Below are 23,288 nucleotides of genomic sequence, written 5' to 3' on the forward strand. Positions count from 1 at the left end.
AAACAAACAATCAAACAAAAAATGAATGAATAAAATTAAAAAACAATAAGGCCCGCACCCATTTTATTGTCCACCCTGGTTCTGAGTGAAGTATTACCACTACGAAAGACTTCCCCCTCTGGTTATCAGTCGACTTCTCCGTCGCCCTGTCCCCCGGCGAGTCCCCCGGTGGGTCCGTTGTCCTTGACGACAAGACCGGAAGATCAGCAACCGCCTTCGTCGACTCCATCCTCGGTGAAACAGGAGGACGCAAGGGCATCTTCTGGATCGGAAGACGACGAGTCGCACCCGACGGGTCCGCTTCCTTCGGGGTTCCCTCTCGTTCCGAGCCCGATGTTCGGTCACAGCATCATGTACATGCATTACCTGCCCCCGCGAGGACCTCCGGGATGTCCGGCAAGTCTGTTGGACGAAAGGAGGAAAAGGAACAGAACTTTCATCGACCCTGTCACCGAGGTTCCAAGACTGGAGGCATGGTTCACCCTCAACACTCACCCTAGTCATGCGGTATTTGAATTTTTTCATATTTTATTTATTCATATTTTTTTAATCCAATACGAAATTCATTTTAATTCGTATCACATTTTTTCTTATCACTTTGATTAGTTTATTGCCGACGCCTAATGATCTCTACACGCGATTCACGGCTGTGAGCGTGGTTTCGGTGAAATCCTCTCGCTGATTATGAAATATTACCTATTAGAAAAAAAAAGAGAATTATTTGCATGGAACTGAATAACGACATTTTCGAACTGATCGCACTTTCGGCGAATTGATTATTTAACTTTTTTTCGGCCACGATAATAATCGCGTTATCGACGATGTCGATAATAGTAATAATAATATTTATTTCGACGTTACAGCTGATTCTAAAATATACCGAAGAATTGAACCGCATGCCGTACCGCCAGAAGTTTCCGCGACTCGAACCGAAGAACGTACAATTTTGGTTCAAGAATCGCCGAGCCAAGTGCAAACGTCTAAAAATGGCTTTATTCGAGGGTGAATCCCCACAACCGCATCCATACCACGCCGACTAGTTGATTACATACTCTTAACCGTGTACACTGTATAATACATAAATGCAATTTGTTGAATAATTTGTTAATTCTTTAATGTTGATTAATCGGTATGCAATTCCAAAAAAATAAATAATACTGACGATGAAAAAAAAAGAATATAATATATGTTTATAGGGGAAGGCGGGGTACCCCCTAAATTTTGTAAATATCAATTATTCTGGATTGAAATTTTTTCTTTACCCATGGTTTCCTTTAGTACCTCGATTCGTCCTGCCTTCCCCTATATGACGAAAAAACAAACCGCTTCCGACATCAAGGTAATGAAGTGTGAATAAGTAAACCGTACCTCCGTTGTAATTAAAAACTTTGAATTAATATCATTATTACTATTATTACCATTACCATATTATTATTACTCCTATCACTATTAATATTATTATCATTGTTATTATTATTATTATGATGATTATTATTATTATTATCATTATTGCGTAACAAAAAATAAAAATTAAAGATTAAAAAAAAAACTAAAAGAACAAATAAAATGAAAGAAGGAATAGTTAATAAACGGTATGTTGATGATTTTTTTTTTTTTTTCACCCATAAAATTTCTTTTGGAAAAAATTCCCAATAATCTTTTGAATGTGCAGAAAAATGTCAGAGTAAATCCGATGCGTCGAAACTGTTGATTTCTTTGGACACGCGGACTTTGGACAGAAGGTAAATGAATATTGATTTGAAAAAATAATCTTACTTCCGACAACCTCTTTCGATGCCAATTGATTCGGTTGACAGTACAGAATGCATTTGAGAGGGACTAGATTATATAGTTATATGATACGTAACACTCCGCAATTGAAACCCCTCTAAACTTGCTCGTAGGTCGTGATATCTGATTGCTAAGATAGGACTAAGCACCCCAGGATACTGTCATCAAAGCTAAAACCCAACTCAAGCGTGACAATAGTCAATGGTGTAACATCATCTTGCCGAGGATACGGGACTCCGATCGATCGATTTACACATTATCAAATGGGTAGGTGCGAGACTGGTGTCTAAAAAAAAAGATTAGCGAAACTTTCGTTGCGCTCCTGGTATATCGAGGAGAGAAATCGATTTTTCACACCTGATTCACTAATGTGTAAATATATCGGCGAAGGTGATAGTGCGTGAAATCGTACCCCAATACCGTCAATGTCAGTTCAGGGTTGGCATTCAGTCCGTCAATCATCCGCATTAGCGCTCATGCCGAAGGATAATAACGAAGAAGGGAGGGGTGGGTGGAAAAGATAGCCAATGACGAAAGAAAGTTTTATTTTAAGTATGTAGTGGGTACATGGGATATTATTAGGGTTGAATGCGGATCGAGATCAGAGAAGCAAAAACGTAAACCTGTACTTGCCGAGGGATATCTGTTCCTCGTTTCACGGTATTCCACTTTCGGAATTCCGAGTAAGCAGGAATAACACAAAGATGAGGGATATATCATCATCCTTTATAGTACACAGATGGAGCAGAAGAGAAGCGGCGGGGGCGGTCCTGGATTTAATGAGGATAGGCGGATTTGTCCAATTAAAACGTCTTACGAGGATCCCCAGCTTCCTTTCATCCACAAAACATCGAGTCTAACTTGCATTAATACCGCGCCAAACCTCTTATCTTCTTCTAGGATACATAAACTCGATGCAAACTCGCTCGAGATGGAGAATCAAGAAGGACATGAAGATGGAAGTTGAAATTTGATACAAGCTGCTCAAACGTTAGCCGTCTGAACGAACTCGCGTTCTCGGTAAGCGCACGCGTTTATCAACCCCATACGAAAACTATTCCATTGAGATAATATTCAAAGCTCACCCTCACGAAAACATCGAGCCAAAAACGCTCCGAAATTTTAGCGGCGTATATTTTTCCTTTCACCTCGTACGAAACAATGGGAACAGTTTTTATTTTTTTTTTTCTACTATATTCCTTCCGCTTATACGGCTTAATTTCAGTTTAGTCAAAACGATACGACGAAGTCTCTCCAATTTGTGTAAGAAAATCCACCCCCGCGTCGTCACAAGGGTAGCTTGCGCCCGCTTATCGTCGAAGTATATGCGAGAAAGCTGCAAGGGAGAGAAGAGGGGGGCAGGGAGGAGGTTATTTTTTTTGTCAGATGGGGAAAGAAGGACTCGCGGGAGGGAAAGAAAGCCTTATAAAAATATAGAAGTCAGCAGCCCAGGGATCATCTTTTTATCTGATCTCAATTTGTCATCCAACGTTGGCTTAATTTAACAACCTCTCCCCGGAAAATTGGGATGAAATATATTTCCCCCGCCCCCCCCCCCCCCCCTATACCCTATTCACTAAGTAGCTACGAATTTAATCCGAAGTTCGCTCGTGCTTCGTTAATTACTATTATTAATCAAATGCCGACATTGATACGATTGCGGTTTATAATACGTTATAATATTCGTATCAATCTTCATAAAAAAAAAAAATAATAAGGATAACGTTACAACGAAGATCTGATAATCTTTTCTAACTAAATAAGAAGTATATATTTCTGAAAATATGGTCGTAGATTTGCCGAAACTTGTATTATATATACATCCGTATGTATGATACATACATATATGCATGTAAATAGATACGTAACTCATAGATCATGGGAAAAGTTTTGGGAGATGGGAAATCGGTAACGTCGGAAAGCGACCCAGAGCGAAGAAAATGGTTTTGACGAGGCGAGAAGGCAGAGAGACACAGGAGTTTACTAAATACTCCTACACGCGATTCCAAAGGGGCATTGTGCCACCGGTACTCTGGTATTCCGATAGGGTGGTTCTTATCTTCCTATCCGGTGAGCTGTCAGTAAAGTTGTTGAATGCAGAAAGCTGGTGCTACGCTATCTATTATACTAGCTACTAGGATATACCAAACTATTCTATTCCATGCGGCCGCCGGACGTTCCTAGATAGATAATGTACTTACCTTATACCTCTACCCGCGTGTTCCACAGTCGCTCCCGCACCACCTCTCCTCTCTCAATATTACACGGAAGAATAATCAATCGTGAGATTGATCCTTGTACAATCGGAAATACCGGACGATTTATTAGGGGTGATGATATTTTGAACAACATTTTACTATTTTGAAAGAGATATCCAAACTTGCGAAGCAGCCAACCAACAAAAGCTTCATGTGAGGTGGTTCGTTGATTTTGAAACCAAAAGTTGGCCAATTTGAAGACTGTGAGATAAAAAAAAATGGTTCACGGGGGCGGAGGCTTAAGACCTCACAAATTAGCCATGGGATTGGCTTAATAATCTCAGTATAGCGTACAGCGTAGGGGAGGAGAGAAGGTCGGTGTGCGACTATATATATCTATATAAGGGTGAAAAAAAGAAGATACCAACTGTACAGGGTGGAAAAGTAAAGGTGGTCGTATAAATGAACTCTGCCTCATCTTATTCTTTAATCCCACCCAAAGCTACGCTGTACTAAAAATTACGACTCGAAGCTAAAGTCTCCGAAGGCTACGGGCGATTGAAATTAATGAGCCATAAGAGAAGATTCCCTTGCCCCTTGCGGGGATGAACTTGGAAAACGATGGAATATTGTGCGTTGGGTATATATTGTGACGCGAATTTTACCCCGGGCAGGTTTTACCCGGGAATTTGGCGACGCGTCGCCTCGTCGCGGTCCTACTTTTATCTCTAGATCCCGGAACTACAAAAAACTCAACAAAAGAAACTCGAAGACTACGGGGGTCGGGCGTTAGACGTTAACTAAAATTCCCAAATCAATTACCGGGTGATCAAAATTCCGCAAAATAACTCAAAAATACAACTGTCGACCCACTACGGAGTTACCGCTGAATTTTGCCAATGAAATTACAAAAATCAGCTAAATCCGCGACGATTCGAATTCAAGGAATGCCAGTTCCAAGACGGCCACACTTCCATTACGGACCCCGTCTAGTCCGTGTCTCTAGAGTGGTAAGATGAAGAAATCCGTGGATGTTTTTCTTCCGGCAAATAAAGCTTAATTGATCTATAGCTCCTTGTATCGTTATTAGACCGCTAAGCGGTTAAGCGTACACTTAATCGGGGACGTTTAACATTGGCCAAGATCTATCGACGAAACTAAGCAGGGAAGATTAGGACACTTAGCCATCATCGGGGGTGTGTTGCAGTCGGCGAGAGAGAGGGATAGAGAGAGAGAGTGATGCAGGAAAAACGTGGACCCGGGGGAGGGGGGAATGACGAAGGAATGGCGGGAGGTGAGACCCTCGGGGCAGTCCTCGCGACCGTAAATAAAAGAAATCCTTGTAATGGCTTCCGTTAAGGACAGCAACTTACGTCCCCCTCCCCCCCCCCCCCCCAATTCGGCTGTAAGGAAGACGCCTGCACCCGAGTAGAACGTCTTCTAGGTTGGGTTATTAAGCTCCGCAACGTAACCTGTATCTATGCCCAGTTAATTCCTTAACCCTTATAGACTCGGAGAAAATTTAGGGACCCCCCGAGTTCCCTAAGACGTCGAGCGTTGCGGCGCTCAGCGACGGTAAGAAGGACTGCGCGGGGAGAATCGCGGTACGGAAGGAAGGGTACAGCAGGTGCTCCAAGGATCTCCGCATCTTACGCCCGAACGATACATAATTTATGGTGTAACCGGGGCTTAAGATAGCATTAAGATCGCCTATTCTCTTGGCTAGTTATTATGTCGTAACGAAAATACTACCAGCTATACCTAATTTATACGATGTATATCCGAAGAAGCGAACGGCGACATTTTTCCTCCCACGCTCTTCGACGTCCTTCATATTCAGGACGCGGATTTCATCACCTGCGATTGTTCACGCCCGCTAATGACCTACGTGGCTTCCATTTGTTCAGATTTTAGATTGCAGTGATACCGCAGGTCTATCCAGACGGAGAAATTGGAGAAGTTGACGAAAGAAAATTGATCGAGATGAAAAAGCGCGGGGTGAGTCGTTAGATTTATACATGTAACGTATATTGGAACGTCGTCGTGAGGACCGCGTGGAATTGGAGTTACGAATCGTTGTGATCTGGCCACTGTCAGTCTAAGCTCGTTCCGGTATCCATATGTCTTATGATAAGGGAAGGGTATATAAAAGAAAATTTGAGGAAAATGGACATCGTATTGATTAGGGAGCTCTGTCCGAAGGATCAACGAAAATACTATATGTCTTAAGCCCTTCGGGGGACGATGTATATACGCTACCTATGGCTTTTAGCTTTCTTATACGGTTCGCCGAGCAGAATCCTCCTTGTCTCCCGCCGCAGCCGTTACCTAGTTGCTGTATAGTATAGGTATGTATCTATACCTATACTTTCGATCACGAGTACATACACGTAGGGGTACTTAGAAAATAACAATAACAAGAAATACAAAACTGAAAATCCATTACGTCCGATACATATAATAAAAACAAATCGTGCAACAATATAGGAAATATTGTACATATAATCGGTGTACCGACATGCTTCATTATATTGCTACTTTGGCTTCATCTACCCGAAACGTCGATTAAGCTTTGAAAAATTTCCTGATCCTGAGAACTAAATAGATCCGTCTATCGAAACTTTCAAGTTATCGCCACTTCCTTGCCAAAACTTGAAAAAATCCAAAGGGGTACTCCTTGAAAAATTTTCGATTTTGGGGTCAAAAATCGATATTTCATTTTATATGCTATTCTTATGTATTTTGAGCCCAGAAATACGAATTCACAAGTCAAATTGGTCTATCTATAAAATTGACCGAGTTATCCCCATTTTTTCGCATTTTTTGGCATAAATTTGAGGATATCTCGAAGGGAAAAAATCGTAGCTCAATTTCGACAACGGATTCGTGTTCCTGAGGTCAAAATACGTAAGAAAAGTGCCGTACGATCAATTTTAAAAAATAAAAATTTTTGGCCAAAATCTGAGATTTTTCCAAGGGGTACCCCTTACGATTTTTTCAAATTTTGACGAAAAATTTTTATTTTTAAAAATTGATCGTATGGCACTTTTCTTACGTATTTTGACCTCAGGAACACGAATCCGTTGTCGAAATTGAGCTACGATTTTTTCCCTTCGAGATATCCTCAAATTTATGCCAAAAAATGCGAAAAAATGGGGATAACTCGATCAATTTTGCAGATAGATCAATTTTTCTTCCGGATTCGGATTCCTGAGCTTGAATTACATTAAGATAGTCTAAAAAATCAATTTTTTATTTTTGACCCCAAAAAGCTGAAAATTGAGGATAACTCGGTCAATTTTATAGATAGATCAATTTAACTTTCAGATTCGTGCTCCTCGGGTCAAAATACATAAAAAAAGTATCTTTCGATCGATTTTAAACATAATTTATTTATGACCCAAAAATCGAAAACATCCAAAAGGAAATACAATCAAAAATGTTCTTTATTTGGGTCCATATACTATTCTCATGTATTTGCATCCCAGGAATCCGAATTCAAAAGTCAAATTAATGTAGCTCCAAAATTAATGGAGTCATCGCCAATTTTTCACTCTTCAGATTTTCAAGATCGGATATAGTATTCTCCATAATCGCGAATCATTCTTATAACTCGCGTGACATTTCCACCTATATCTGGGCGTGCGGTGAATGGATATTGCGAACATAATTCTTACCGGTGTTCCGAACTTAACTGGAAGCGAGTCTCCTTCTAGACGCCATGTTTATTCAACGTAGGATTTAAAAGAGGAGTAGGCCGCATCTCATTCAAGCTCTAGAGCAGGATGAGTGTCGCTCCGCAAGATCGCGGAGGCAATACGTCTTAGATTAAGACCCGGGTACTTCCTTACCAACGTCTTACTTACCTGTTATATACCCCCCTCGCCCCCGCTCTCTTCTTTGTATTTTCTCACTCTTACAGATAAATTTTCAACTTTCTTCGCGACTTATGCAGCGTCATTGTCTTCGGATAAAGTTTAGCTAGTCGGTCGAAAAAATCAATGTCTCTTCATTACGTATATACGGTTTCAATAATTCCCCTTTTCACTCTATTTCTCTTTACTGTACCTACACACACACGATCTAATCGACGATCGTTCTCGTACACACAAGTTCTCGATAATCACATTGCCCTTGATAAATTCATCATTTTTTTTTTCTTTCTTTTCATTCGGTGTTTCTTGTTCATGCGATACACCGTACATTTATTCGTACCACCTCGTAGGTGTGCGTTGTACGTACGTACATCACTATATATAGGTGTAGTATATTAATACCAAGCGTCTTGGCTGGGTGGTTTGCGATAAAGCAAAGAGCCTGCGCTAAATACTTACATAAATCTGTATTGCCTTGCGCGGCGCGCGAGCAGCTTACGCCAACACCCGCGCATCTCGGCTCTCACCAACACGGCGGCGACGACGTTCGTACCTTCGTATGTTCCTCTGGTTTTCTTCCACCCCCTCGACGCTCGCCGCGCTATGTCGCATCCAAACCCCCGCGGGGGGGGTGACTTCTTCGGGGCGTAAGCAAAGAAGCGAGCGAGACTCCTAAACCTGCAAAGGAAGCACGAAAGATCGGACGTGTAAGCACCCTCTGTACGATCACGCGATTGTCGCGGCATACCTATACACGCGTTACGCTTCGTCGTAGGGTTGAGGCCCTTGCGCGGGGTGCGAGGGGATGTCGGACAGCGATTAGTTTCACGATTATTCTTCTTCTCCAGTTTTCTCTATAGCTTGTCCGTTGTACCCGATGCGGTTTTTCACGCGTTTTATGAACAACTGCCCTACATTTTACCGGGGGGTTGGAATATTCGCGCGAGGCGGCTTAATTTACTTTTCGTCCTCGTGGCAGGAAGGAATCTCCGTTGGAAAATATGCGCGCGGTACAAAGGGAGTAAAAAGAAGTCAGCACTGATATGTAATATACAGAAGGCCATAAATATCGAAGCGCGGGTCGTCGACGTACCAGTCGCGGGAAAACTGCTGCTGGAAACCCCCGGATGGCTGGGGAAAACGCTGGCTATTATAATACGGTGGGGAGAAACTCAATTGATAACAGATAAAACCTTTGCTTTCTTCCGTCCACAGCCTTATCGGTTAATATTGTAAACCGAATTTCTTCACGTTCGCGTTCGAGCGACCGAACGGTGATCCAAAAAATTGTCGAGATGTTCGACGACCACTGCGACGACTCCCGCATTTCGTGATATCCGTGGATTGACGCGCGTCGCCGTTTCGTTGCGCGAATCTTTGGTCCAGAATGGTCGCGCGTTCGGGACGTCGGAGGCGCCCCGGGGCCGGAGAGGGATAGAGGTTTGCTCTTGGAGCAGCGGCAATAAATCTAGCAAGTATATCTGAGCTCATGAATGTTATTAAGATACAACCCCCCCGCAAAGCGGGATGGTATATGGGGGCGGCGGGGAGATACAGGAGCGAAGCGAACGGGGCGAGGAGACGAAGGAGAAGGTGAAACCGAGGGAATAAGGAGCGGTAGAAAGAGAAGGAGAAGGAGAAACGGTTATGAAGAAATACCGCTGCCGGTAATCCCGCCATAGATCACCGACCGCCGGGCGCACCGTATCCGCGCCTTCTTACATCGTGTCTTAATACTGGAGGCTTAACCCGTACCCGGGCCTAGATATAGATATCCTACACGTTTACTCGCTCCCGGGGACCGACGTCGCACGCTGCGCACCGAGATAGAGGCAAAAAACTTTTTCAACTTCTCGCCAGGTTCGTAACTAGATTGGTAAAAGCGTACAGGCGAGGGGGGGTTGAACCGTAAACTACGTATATATATGTATACGCCGCGACCGAGATTCAACGTTTTCACGCTCACGATCAAACCGTTGATTAATCAACGTTCATTTTCCACGGACATTTTCTGCCTTATATTATGAGTCGTTGGTTCGCTTTCTCAGAAAATTCTACGAGAAAGTCTCTAAAAGATTTAACGTACCTACCTAAGACGATAATGAGAGCGGTGTAATAGGATGTCTGTAAAGAGTGTTTCGAAATATCTCCTTTTGCACTTAAGTAACGTTGACATAACGTTACGGTGGCTGAGAGGTCATTAAAAATTTCTTTTACAACTTACACGGTGTTGATTACCGTTCACTTTATATCTAGGATAACTGGCGCTTCATGTGTTTTTGGTTTCTCTTCTATCATCGTAATCTCTTAATTTTCGTCAAATCATCAATTTCATTTTATTTCCTACGCATTCGTTCGACTTAGGCAGAATCTCCGATTCCCCCCCAAAAAAAAAAACACGATATCCCTGCTTCGCAAGTTGAAGAAGGACCAAGAACTTACTCACGATTCTGACTCTTCGTCGTCAGCGTCGATTAGTCGGTTGGTCCGATGAATGGGGTGGTTAAATTTGGCAGAAAAGGTAAAGGGTGGTATTACGAAGAAAAGGGGGTTGGATACGTCCGTTCGAACGGTTCAAAGTGTCGGTGAAATTCCTCCAAGTCCCGCGGTGACCTCGTTGAGACCTTGGCGGGGGTTCGGTAACGTTGTTAGGTGGGGCACAGTTGTTAACCTAAGCGGCAGTGCCAAGATTCAAGTTTCTATGGAGTCGGCCGGTGTCCCTCGCGACCGGAATAGAAGAGAAGAGAAGAGAAGAGAAGCGAGGACGACGTATGCGAAGAGAGCAAACGAAGAGAATCGCCAGTCGACCGCTACAGATTGGCGTTATCAACCTAAGACTCGTTTCATCATCTAACTATACCTCTCAATTAATTAATTGGGGTTCCCGAAATCAAATGGACCTTAACCAACATCAAAGCGCCCGGTCTTAACCCACCCTACTAAGAACCATCCATCTATGAAAGTGTCCTGCCAATTAATAAGGGATCCATATACCCACCGTACACTGTACTGCCCCGTCGTGTTTGCTTCGCGTTCCTCGTCTTATCCTAATAATAAGCAAATAATAATATCGACGATCTGTGTCCTACAGATACCGATATTCGTACAAACACAGAGGCGCATGCGAACCTCATTTTCCCAGGGGATAATTTCTTCCACACATCCGAAAGTTTGCGGACCCTGCCGCAAGAGGCTTTGATTTTATTCGCAGACGTCCCCAATTTCTTAGCGTACACCGCGACACGCTGATCTACGGAGCGGTTTGATATCCTTGTTCTTCATTTATTCCTTCTTTCTTCCGGACAATCAATGCGTTTTTCTGCGCGTAACCACGCGTGTTTCCATATTTTTTGGGTTAACGGGACGTACGGAAGGGGTGGGGCATCTGTTATTTATTCAAAATGTTCGGTATTTTTTTTTTTTTTTCTTATTATTTTCGTTCGAGAAGCCGGTCTGCCGGTATACCAATGTTACGAGATAGCATAGAGGCATGGCATGTATTCGTAAGCTTGAAGGGTGGTTTATGTATTATGGGTAAGATATCCGATGATTTAGCTTCTCAGACCTCAGGGAGTCGAGCCTTATCTCGCGGCAGCGCGGTAACCGAGGTGTAATCTTTTATTAATTCTGTGACTTACGAAATTTATCGTGGCTTTTGTTTACCGGGAAATACTCTCTTAAATCTCCTAAACTACCACCCACCATCTTTGCATTATCTGACCAGACGCCTCTGCGATCTACCGAGAAAGCTACTTTGAATCTTTATACTCACGTACACACCGCGTGTACACCACACCGCGAAATAACACGTTATTCAATGAAACAAACACTGACAAATTTCCCGTTCTCTCGCACCGGCGAAACTCCCATTAATTTTTCCTGGATGTGAGCCGTTTCGCTTGTGTATTGTATCTGAACACTCAACTTTCGCGAAACTCACAATCCAGACTCCCTTGTAATTATACCCCATAATTATTTCGTGGAAGATAAACGTAGACGTATTTTCTCAGTTGTTTCGCGTGCTCGTATTCCTTCATTTTCAATCCGGACTACTTTTAAATTCACCGTGAAATTTCGAATGAACTTTATTCCGGTCGCGGTCGCAGGTAGAATCCCATGGCCACATTTTGCACGTACGAACACCCGCGAATTCTATAACGACCAAGAATGGCTCTATATTATTATTAGAGTCCCTTAAGTCTAAGAGCCTTAAATCTGCGATAAGTTATGGGCCCCCCCGAACCATGCCTTATACCATTTCCCTATAATATCTTAGTCTACGCGGAGGCGCCTCTCTGGCCTTTATCTCGCATACATTACTACACGCCCCTGAGATGGGTGGGGGGGGGGGGAGTCGAGGGGGGCAGGGGGTAATTGAAAATAACTGCCACCCCCCAAAAACCAAACCCCTAACCAAGATAAACCACCCCTGGATCATCTCGTGCGGGCTTCTTATTTTCGCGCGCATATATATTCAAACGTTGGCTTTTTTCCCTTTTTAATTTCGTGTATAATATATGTATATATATTTTGTCCGGATCGTTTCATTTTTCTCAAACTCTCCGGCACGTCGCTTATTGCAGCCTCGACTCTTTCCTTTACTAATCTCCAACGCCATCCGAAGCGACGACTTAATTAATGTAAGACAAACTAAAAGTTTCAACGTGTACATGTACATGTGTACATGCGTATCATATAATCTTTCGTATTGCCGCACCGAGCACGGAATTTTAGTATACGTATACGTATAAGTTGAAATCTCCCGATCTACGATCTGTGCGTGTTAAATTTAGTTTCACGTAAAGGATAATTGTGTAAGAAACGTGAAGAGTTAGTTGGTTAGAGAAGAAAAGAAAAAAAAAAGAAGAAGAAGAAATTAATTTTGCAGTTCGTTGCAGACGTTATATCGTTAAATATCTACCCATAATAATTTAGCACCGTTACGGGGATGAGACTCGTCGAGGGGGTTTGGAACTGAGGCGCGATCCAACCAGCGAGTCATAAATCTGGAGTCTCGTATCCCACAGGAACGCTTTATTATAGATTTTCATGTAACCGGCGAGATGCTCGCCCCCCCCTCAAAGAAAGAGGTGAGCCGCTTTAAGCTGCCAAGTTTCAAATTTTAAGTCCACCTTGTCAAATAAGTAACTTACAACTCATGGTTTTCTTACGTCGACCTCGAATGATTCGATTAAACTGTGTCCACGGTGTATCGCAGTTGTCATCGTCTGCGTAACTCTCCCCTGAATTTTAACCCACGGCCACAGCGCGTTTTCGTTTCCAGTACCCTTTCGACCGCGAGTCAGCAGCTTCTCTGTAACGGAGAATAAGGTACGGAAATAGGCGGTCGCTCCGTTTCTCGATTACTCGATTATTCAATCACTCGATTAGTCTACCTACTACTCGTTTTCGCCAGGGTACACGGTTACCGCAATTTAACCACGTTATAACGAACCTTCGGAGCATTCCCGCATTACAGTTCGCCCGCTCGTGGCTACGTAGCAAGGAGAACGTGTTATCGCTCACGCGCCTCTTCTACCGCAGAAAGAGTAAAATCACGAGGCAACATTTTCAACGAATTAAAAAATAAAAATGATCGATCCCTTTTTTGGGTCTCATATAACGCTATCATTTCCAGAATTATTAATCAGAAGAGCGTGACCCACAGAAAAATGTGGATAACATTGAAAAAAAAAAGATGCTTCGACCCCCAAAAATTTGGATTTTCTGAGCACGTTCGACCTAAATTAATTTGTATCTAATTTGCTTATTTTGTGGTTCGTATTAATTTATTTTTCGAGAGATGCGACCTTCAGACAGCAAGACTACCCTTAAACAAGAAAACATGTGGCTTCTTCGAAGTTCTTTTACACCAGCTATGGCGAAGGGTCTTCGCGAGGACGAAACAAGCCTAGATGTTAATCTGCAACATTGAGAATGCGAGAAGTGAAACTGACGGCGGTACTAGTCGAAGTGAATCTGTTAAGACCGGAACGACGTCCGCGTTGACGACAGACGTAAAGATTACATCCGAAGACTTTAACACTGCAGATGTACAGGCGAGATGTAGAGGGTGCCTGCAGAGGTACGTTGAGCGAAGTAAAACGGTGCAGGCCGCTTATCAAGGCAATAAAAAGCATCGACTAGGATTGGCATTTTGCCCGGAAAAACGACATCTTCAGACTCTTCGGGCTCCTACGACGCAGATAGGACCTAAATATACACTCATCCGTTCGACGTTTTCTCGTAATGCGCTGATACAGAAATCGTGTAAACGGACGTGTAAGTTACCTAAGGAACATGACGAATACGTCGTACGAATATACGATAATAATAATATTCCATCGCGAGTGATGTCTTTGAAAAAATTCAATATCTGGTAAGAGAGTCGCCAGAGCGGGTTATATACAATACTTTTGAGAGGGACCCGAACAATAACGGGAGAATGATGTTCGATTTTTCCAAATTCTTTTTTCTCGTTCCAACAGATTTAATTCTCGAACAGTTAACACCTGAAGTTGGAGAAACGTAGATGGGATAGGGAGCGAGGTTAAGGATGGGGGGTGGAGACTTAGCGTTGAATTTGAATGCGGATTTGTCTCGTCTGAGAGTAGCGAGAGAGTCGAGCGACGATTAGACAATGCGCTCGGAGATACTGAGACGCGGGAGTCCCGGTCCCGGTGCCAAAAAGAGGAGTAGGAGGGAGGCAGGTCGCGGGGGAGGTCGAGGGACCCACCAGATGTGCGAATCCTGATCTTGTTAAGGGAGCGCTGAACCACAAACAACCGACACATCCATTCAAATTTCAACGTAAAATCTCCGAGCTTAGGCTGAGTTCACACCGTTACATTGATCCTAACGATCTCCGATATACAGCGTTTAGTATTTATTATGCACATGTGTACGTATATACAGCCCCCCCCCCCCCCCCCCCGAGAATATCACGAAATTTTTTTCGCCGAAGTAACAAAATTTTACGCACCCACACTCGTTCGCGTCGAATTATTTTACAAACACTCGAAAGTGTGATAATCTTTTCATTTTTTTTTTTTTTTATCATTCGCGATGATAACAATGTTCATAATAATGCGGCGAAGGGATTGGAGCGGAACGGTATCAGCGAAAACACACAATCGCCGATCTACCCCTGATTTATAAACACGCCAGACCAATTACGAGTGAGCGGTTGAAAAGATGTCACTTGATCGTAGGGCGTCTAAAATGACAAAAGCTATATGCGTAGCGGTTCCGAGGAGATAAGCCACCCTTTAAATGATACTTTTTTAACGAATTCTCTCTGTGCACGCGGTATCCCCCGTCGTGGTAGGAACATTCGTGAAGGAAAACAGGGACTGGGCCGGTAGGGATCTGTAGAAAAAGAGATAGAGATAGGCAACGGAAGAAAAGAGAAAAGAATTATGCATATAATATATACGCGGACGAAGGTGGCGGGATTTCGGAGCGCCCTTTTTAATCTCATAGGCAGCGTAAAATTCTCAGCCGCATTTGACAGACGAAAAATGAATCGAACGAATTTGAAATACATTTCATTCATCTGTGAACAAGGTTCATCCTCGCAGGGATGTCGGTAGCCGAATTATAGACGGCAGCGTCGTAATCTAGAAGTGTGAGAATCGCGGCCGATACAACCTGGGTAAGTAAGATTTAATTGGTTAATTAATTGCGTACCGCATAATCTCCGCCAGCAACGACGCTGGATATTCGCGCATCCGCTGCATCCGCTGCACCGGCAGGAGTGGTTTTTGCAAGTGTACACGCATCGGGGAAATTTAAGGTAAAACAAAAACTGGAAGCTCTAGTGAAAAAATTATTAAACCCCCTCGACGACGAGACTGAATACATCCGACCAGGCGAGAAAACAGAACCTCTAAAATACGATGCAGGATAAATTTATCGACGAAAAGACTTTGCGCAGGGAGGGGGTGGCTGCAGGGGGGGGGGTGGGGGGGGAGGCGGATGCAGCGAGAGGAAGTTGAGGGAGTTAAACTTGCAATGGTGGCGAGACAACCCCGCGGTATATTACGGGGGAAAAGAGTCCCGCATAGCCCGTCATCGCGGGAACAAGAAGCAAAGAAATCTTTGAAATGAAAGAAGACAGCTGATAACCGAAGATACACCCCCTCCCACCGCCGCCTAAGAGCGGCCATCTCAGTAAAAGCTGAACTGAATTCGCCCACCTCCGGCCGCCACGCCACCCACAATTTTCCTCCCCTTCGCCAACGTCGTCGTCTACCCTTCGACGAGTAGATGTACCGGGTGGGAGCCTCGGGAGGAGAAGGAGGGAGGTTGGGTGGCACCCGGTTCGAACTGATCAATACTTGAAACACCGCGAGGTATCGTCTCGTCATTTCCGGTGTACCGGGGACGGAAATGAAGACGTTAAAAATATATATACATCTGTACAGGGGCGACGCGAGATACCTAAGCAAAAGAGCCGCATACACCTCCGGGGACAGACAGACGGACGAAAAGAGCGCAGGGCCGTTCGCCCCTGGAACTTACTGTACGTACTGTGTAGTAAGTATACCGCGTGTATTAGATAACATTTCTCCGGTGTTATTATGTATTATATATATCCCACCGAGTGGCTTCAACATCGTTCTATATAGACCGGCGAAAAGCGGCGCGGAGTCAACCGCTCGTATCTTTATCGAAAAAGCTCGATGCACGAGTTGATCGACTTTTAATTACGCGAGCTATTATTATCTTTTTTTTCTTCCTCTCTCTTTCTACTTCTTTATCTTTATCTCTTCATTTATTTGACCCTCTTTTCTACTTTTTCTCTCCGACGCGACTTTTCTCTTCGCTTCGAAATAATAGAGGGAGGAATTTAGTCGCGAGAAATGCCTCGACTCAACGGTATAAACTCGATGACATTTTTCCCCCTCCCAGCACCCGGATCGTCACCCCTGCTATCCACATGTGCACGTGGATCATTTCTTTTTTCTACAAAGAAACAATCGCAGTGCGTCCGCATTGAGGGATCCGCAATTGACGATGGACCGTGTCCGAGCTGACCTTAAACTTTATACCTGTGTACTCTATATTACTTGCGGACGCAGGTAGGTACTTAACTAACCTGATGTCATTTCACCCTTATAACGTAGATACATGTATACGATCCTATAACGTAATACCGACATGCGTTGCTTGCATATCGCTGTACGATGAAATTTGCCATCCATTTACGTTCATTACCCCGACCCAAATTAGAAACATTCTTCATCGAGAGTTCATTATTGACTTAAAAATTTACGGATTCTGCTCGTAACGTGAACTAAAATTATACTTCGTTACGAAGACTGAGCGAACTTTGAAGGAATTATTTTTATGATGAGAATTTCTTCAGTTCCAAGGGGTTAGCGTAATACGATTCCTGCAAATTTGATGAGTGCGACGAGTGGAGAATTTTTAAAAATAGAAATAAAACTGAAAAGACAAAGAGGGTGTCGGGATAACACGATTTTCACCGCGGGTGGGTATACACCTAGGTATAGGTAGATGTAATCCGCGATAGAGGCGTGACGCGGAATGTGACTGGAGAATATTGGATTTGCGAGATCACGGAAGGGGTTGGTTGGCATCAACAGGTAGAGAGGGATTCCCTGCTGAGTTTCGCCCTCTCGGTTCGTGGATAAGCTTTGAGCTAAGCGCCGGCGCCAGCTAAGCCACTAGCACCAACAGAGGGTGTGACCCACGGATACGATTGGTCCGAGTGGAACCGCAAAAAATAAAAATGAAATAAAAACGGTTCGAGCGAACCCTGAAACCAGAGAAAACCAACCAACGGACACTCCTTCGCAATTCGCTCTGTCTACGAATGGAAAATGATCATTTTCACCGAACTATAACGTCGAAATTAAATGCTGGCGGAATAAAGAGGAACGGGCAGCTACGTCCGTTTGATGTAATTGTAAGAAATTTGGTGAAGTTTCAATAGATTAGAAATATAACATTTTGGAAATTCGAGCTCCGATACAATTTGAAAAAATTGTAGCCAAGGGAAAAAACTATTGGGAGAAAAAGCGAATTTGAATAAGATGTAAAATGTCAACTTGCAGTCTGACTACCAGACATGATTCCTCACGGCATACCCTGTACGAAACTAGCACCACGTGGAAAGGAAAAAGATCTATATTATAAGGGTCAATTGGGGTCTGTGGTGGTGGCTCCAGAAAATGGGGGGAGAAAATATGGGAAAAATATCCGCGTGGGTCAGCCGAGAGAAGCTTATAGCTGTTCGCTCAATATCGGCTTTGCGGGGTACTTCAGATATTTATCTAACGTCTTATATATTTTTCAACGAGAAGATATTCTCTGCACCAAATATATATATACATATATATATATAGGTACGCGTACACATCTATGTATGAGCTAACGCATACTTCCCATCGCGCGATGTCCACGTGAAAACCAACGTTACACCCAAGTATAATGTATTTCATACAGCGTACGAATCAATGTGCACACATGTGCACACACACCGTGTGTACTCTCATATAATTACAAAATGAAGCGTGAAAACGTCCTAATCGTGTTCTTCGAACCGTAGCTCATTCCAAATTCATAACTCAACCACCTCATACGGCTCCCCGAATCACCTATCGTTACGCAAAAAAAATTTTGAATTCAAACTTTGAAAAAAAAGTTCGATATACCAAGAGAGATTCTAAACGCCTCGAATTCCAGAAAGTCTTCTTCGAAGTGTAGTTTTTCTGAAAACGCGTATCGGGGTCTGACGAACCGATTCTTCGTACAAGTAACCCTTGATTTGTCACGATTTCATCTCTCTTCGATGATCCACAATTTTCGGACGCTATCGTTCGCCGACGTCCCAGATAGCGTCGAGGAGGAATTGAAGCCGTCCGATGGATCGATAATCGGTGAGCTTTACGGGAAGAGCGTCGCGACGCCTCCGGAGAACATGTGAGCTTCTTCGACCACCGGCGGGGCATTCGATTATAAAATGGAAGTGAAAAATTGTCAGCGCGTTTAACGTACGATGACAGATATTTCGAACAGTTGTTAAACATTCGCCGGGGCAGGTTATCTCCATGAGATATCCGGGTGAGCCGCGTGCGCGCCACTTATCAAGCACTATGATAAGTCACAGAAACGTATGTAACGTACGTAACCGCTCCCTGTGCAGACCTAGAGGTAAAAGCGAGGAGTAGTGGTGTCGGTGCAGGTGTTCCATTCATCTGAAAAATAGAGAGAGAAATAATAACGGAGAGTCAAAGAACAAATTGAACGAAACACATTTCTGGGTCAACGGTTAATTGGTGTCGGGAATTCAACGGATCCAAATGACGTCCGCCCTTCAACGATGACGTTACCGTCGTGGTGCAAAGTGATATTAAACGGTGTGAGATATCAAGCGCGATCGAGCGCCAAAAATTGGCATGAATATTACTCTTTGAATGAGTAAAGGATGGCGAAACACCGTGGATTCAAAATGTTCGTTGCCGATCACATGTTACGCTGGTACATTTTTGCCGTTTCATTTGCATCGGTGGTTCTTGAGGCCAGTGGGGATTGCCCGGAGAGATGCGTCTGTCACCTGGACCAGGTACCCAGTACCGTCGTTTGCGTTAAACAGGGCCTCAACGAATTTCCAGATAATTTGAGCGATTCGGTGAGTACGCGCATACCGCGTGTGAAACTTTCATGAGTCACCGCTGTAATCCCCGGTCATAAAGCGGGGGGAGGATATTCGGATGACCCAATTCGGGACGGGTAATAATGTCATCATTTCTTGACACACCGATGTACGGAGGAGTATCGTCGTTTTAACTCTCGGTTCTTTTGGGGCAATGACTTGAAAAATGTTTACTGTATCTTTCCTCATGTTTGCACAACGTTATCTGTAACTCTACCAACCTAAGTGAATTCGAATACGTAATTTGACTCAATGATGCGACCGGTTCCCTCGGAGAACGAAAACCACCAGATGATGGAAAGTCCTTTTTGATTTTCATCATTGACTAGCTTCGATCTACAGCAAAGCTCAAAATTTTACCCGATGTCGCGTCGAGGTTGTTACGAAGGGTAGCCACTCAATCGTACCGATCTACTCGATGAGCGGTCATTATGTTTTTGAAGTTTTTTTTATTGTACACGAAATCATTAATCATGATCATATGTACCCACGGACAGGTGCAGCACTTGGATTTGTCTGGGAACGTGCTGGAAGAATTATCGGACAGAGTAACGCTGTATTATAACTTGGAGTATCTCAACTTGGCGAGAAATCGACTGGCCGCATTGCCGAGCAATCTGCAAACCTTGAGTAAACTGGAGAGACTCGATTTGTCCGGCAACTCGTTTACCAGCGTTTCCGAAGTCGAATCGATAAGCCAACTGGCGAGTCTGAAGATTCTATATTTCAGTGGAAATCCGATATCGAGTCTAGATGGGTTGACGAGCCCGAGCTTGCAGGCGCTCGATTTCAGTCACTGCAGTAAGAATGACTTTCATCAGACAAAATGACAGAATTCGTATTCCGCTGTCGCACCTTGTTCCGAAGTTATAGATTTTGTTTTACTCTGAAACCTTCGTTTCTCTCCTGATTCATTCATCGTGATAAGATCAGTTAGACTCGAGTATACGTGAGTTAGTATCAGTATCCGTATTCTTTTTGATCGGTGCAGGTAGCGCTCGAGATAAGCTCTACTAACTTTTCCGCACCGTCACGATCTCTGCTTCCGATTTTTCCAATCATCCACCCCGACTGCGACGTTAGGTACTTCGACCGAGTCGGACTCCACGCTTGCGGTAATTGTCAGATTTCGTCTCGTTTCAGTGGTGAAAGAATTCGTCAATGTAAGCCTCAGCGGGTTACCCGTACTGTCGACCTTGAGCCTCGCAGGAAATCCCATAAGACTGATGCAAAACCCGAAAAGTATATCTCTGAGATGGCTGGACGTGTCCGACTGCCGGTTGAATTATTTGGAACCGGATACCTTGCGAGGTTTACCAAACTTGGAAGAACTGCGTCTATCGAATAACCCGACTTTGGTGTTCAGTACGCGGTAGGTGAACATAAAAATATGAACGAACGAAAATGGGGTGGCGTTTATTTTTCGACGAATTACCCAAATTTCACAGATACGACACATTGACGCACGGAAATTTGAAGAGATTGGACGTGTCGAGGTGCAATCTGGATCGACCTGGACTCCACGGATTCCCCATGCTGACCCATGCGAAATTATCGCGAAACATGATCCGACTCCTTCCGAATCAAATTTTTGCCAAGAACAAGGAACTTCAGCAAATAACGTTAGCTGGAAACGGACTGGATGTTTTGAACAAAACTGCTCTGGCGGGTTTGGCGAAACTTGAGATCCTTGACTTGTCGTCGAATTCGCTTCAGAATATTCACTGGGGAGTTTTAAAGGAGAACGTAAACTTGAAACTTGTGAACTTGTCTTACAATAGTTTGTTCGAGTTTCCAAACTTGACCACTTCGACTTCATTGTTGGATCTATCCGCAAATTTGATAACTAACTTTAAAAGCGACGTTCTCAGTGCCATGCCAAACCTGAGAACCCTGAACCTGGGAAACAATCGCGTAATCGCCATTCCCGATCATCTGGAATCTCCGTCACTCACGAGTCTGTCCCTGAAACAGAATAGACTCGTCGAATTGAACAACGAAAGTTTCGACCTTCTGCCTAATCTCGTCAAAATTGATTTGTCGGGTGAGGATTCGTTCCGATGATGAATCACCTCCTTAAATCCCGACGTTTATTAACGTGTTTCTTTGTTCAGGTAATCGTCTAACCGCAGCACCCCCGAAATCGGTATTCTCCGAAAATCCACTGCTGCAGAGAATATATTTGGAAGATAACCCTTGGCGATGCGATTGCGAGCACATCTATGACATTTATGTATACCTAACCGAACCCCCTGGTAAAACCAGTGGGCAAAGTCTGATATGTCAGAGTCCCAGTAATATATCTGGCTTCTCGTGGGAGAGCGCATGCCACGATACGTGGACCGGTCCAAATTTCAACTCGAAAGATAAGGCCTGGGGAATGATTCTGGTCAGTATATTGACCATGGTCATAGTATTCGGGAGTATCGTCTCCCTTAGACATGCGATGAAAATGAAGAGACAGGCTCATTTGGAACGTCAGGAGCTGGAGAGGGCCGAAGCTAGGGAAAGACTAAGGCTTCTACAAAGAAGGTCAGTCGTTGGTCAACACGTGTGTACGATAATTCCAATGTCAGCAAAAACCTCTTGATACCAATCGTTCTGATCTCATCCGATTTAGGCGTTCTCAAGGAGAATTATCACGCGTTCGGTGTCCTAACGATATACGAGCCGAATAAGGATATTTGTAGGGCGAAAATGCCTCAACATCCGCATTTTATATTTTCAGAACTCAAACGGAGGAGGAATTTATCGAGCAACCGCCGGTGCCACGTGTAAATCCTCTGGAGTTAATCGGACCTCCGAGTTACGAGGAGGCCGTTCACATGCCGCGTCTCGCCCATTCGATGGACGGTCTGGACACAATATCGATGGAGAGTGGGCCCACCCATTTTCTCGGTTCCGTGGACAATCTCCGTTCGAAAAAAAGGAGGACCAGAAGACCTCGAAAACGGACTTTGAGCGATGAGAATTTGGCCAAAAGAGAAGAAAGACGCGAGATCAGGAGACGAAGGGCCAGTCTCGAGAGAAACCAGTCGACAAATGATTTAGGTGACTCCGCCCAATCGCCGCTTGATTCTACCACCGAAACCACCGCCAACAGGACTCTGTTATCTCGACGACCGAAGATCAAGAGTGACTCGCAATCGGATGAAGGTGCCAAGACCCGACCGCGTCCTCTGACACCTGCGGCAAGACACAAGAAACGGCGTGGAAACGCGAAGAACGGACATTCGTCCGACGACGAAGACTCGGACGCGAACAATGGAATCGTGCCAAATATCGTCTATAAGTCGAACAGTGGACTGGTCATCAAGAGTTTAGCCAGGGAACCGAGGAGCGGTTACAGACCGACTGCTCCCGAAAGCGACTTCTAGAACAACCGATGAAAACGGAGCGTCTGGACGAGGATCGGTGAGACGTGCAGCCGATAAAGCAGTTTGCGACTAGGGGTGGTTTTAATAGGGGTGGATCGCGAATGTATGGAGAGCGGGGACTATCAAATTCGACGGTTCTGACCTTTGTGATCTACGTTGACAAGTTTACGTGTTCAGATAAATGCAAATGGTAATTGATTGATTGATTAACGTATAGCAAAATACGAGCAAATGAAAAAACTGTATAATTAATTTTAATATAAAGTTAAGTTACTTACATTTTTTATTTATCAAAGACTGACCGGTGTCAGAATAAAATATTCAATCGTTCGAGTGTTCATCGTTTGTCATCAATTTGAACAGA

The 23,288-nt window shown here is 43.9% G+C and overlaps 2 protein-coding genes and 1 long non-coding RNA gene across 3 annotated transcripts in view; 2 read left to right on the forward strand and 1 right to left on the reverse strand.

Moving 5' to 3' along the window:
* LOC105685963 (homeobox protein dve-1) overlaps positions 1–1,175 on the forward strand; it is a 32,832-nt gene extending 31,657 nt beyond the window's left edge. The window contains exons 6-7 of the mRNA XM_048660405.1: positions 130–507; positions 864–1,175. Of these exons, the coding sequence (XP_048516362.1) occupies positions 130–507; positions 864–1,040 (555 nt within the window). The 3' untranslated portion in view covers positions 1,041–1,175. The remainder of the gene's footprint in view (positions 1–129; positions 508–863) is intronic.
* On the reverse strand, positions 581–10,211 carry LOC125502275. Its single transcript, XR_007280169.1, has 3 exons — positions 8,613–10,211; positions 8,324–8,542; positions 581–696 (listed from the first exon to the last, which is right to left on the reverse strand). It is a non-coding gene; the product is annotated as an uncharacterized LOC125502275 (long non-coding RNA).
* An 8,126-nt stretch (positions 10,212–18,337) lies between these two features.
* LOC105686082 (chondroadherin-like protein) lies at positions 18,338–23,201 on the forward strand. Its single transcript, XM_012400682.3, has 6 exons — positions 18,338–19,523; positions 20,045–20,348; positions 20,691–20,919; positions 20,996–21,591; positions 21,662–22,079; positions 22,276–23,201. Exons 1-6 carry the CDS (start codon positions 19,320–19,322, stop codon positions 22,922–22,924), a joined length of 2,400 nt encoding a protein of 799 aa, XP_012256105.2. The 5' UTR covers positions 18,338–19,319; the 3' UTR covers positions 22,925–23,201.
* The last annotated feature ends 87 nt before the right edge of the window (positions 23,202–23,288 follow it).

This window comes from Athalia rosae, chromosome 1 (genome assembly GCF_917208135.1).
Source record: "Athalia rosae chromosome 1, iyAthRosa1.1, whole genome shotgun sequence".
NCBI lineage: Eukaryota > Metazoa > Arthropoda > Insecta > Hymenoptera > Athaliidae > Athalia > Athalia rosae.

Coding starts and splice junctions, on each gene's coding strand:
- LOC105686082 (XM_012400682.3), top strand. CDS start 19,320: ATGGCGAAACACCGTGGATTCAAAATGTTCGTTGCCGATCACATGTTA. Junction 20,349..20,690: donor GCTCGATTTCAGTCACTGCA/GTAAGAATGACT, acceptor GTCTCGTTTCAG/TGGTGAAAGAATTCGTCAAT. Junction 21,592..21,661: donor CGTCAAAATTGATTTGTCGG/GTGAGGATTCGT, acceptor TTCTTTGTTCAG/GTAATCGTCTAACCGCAGCA.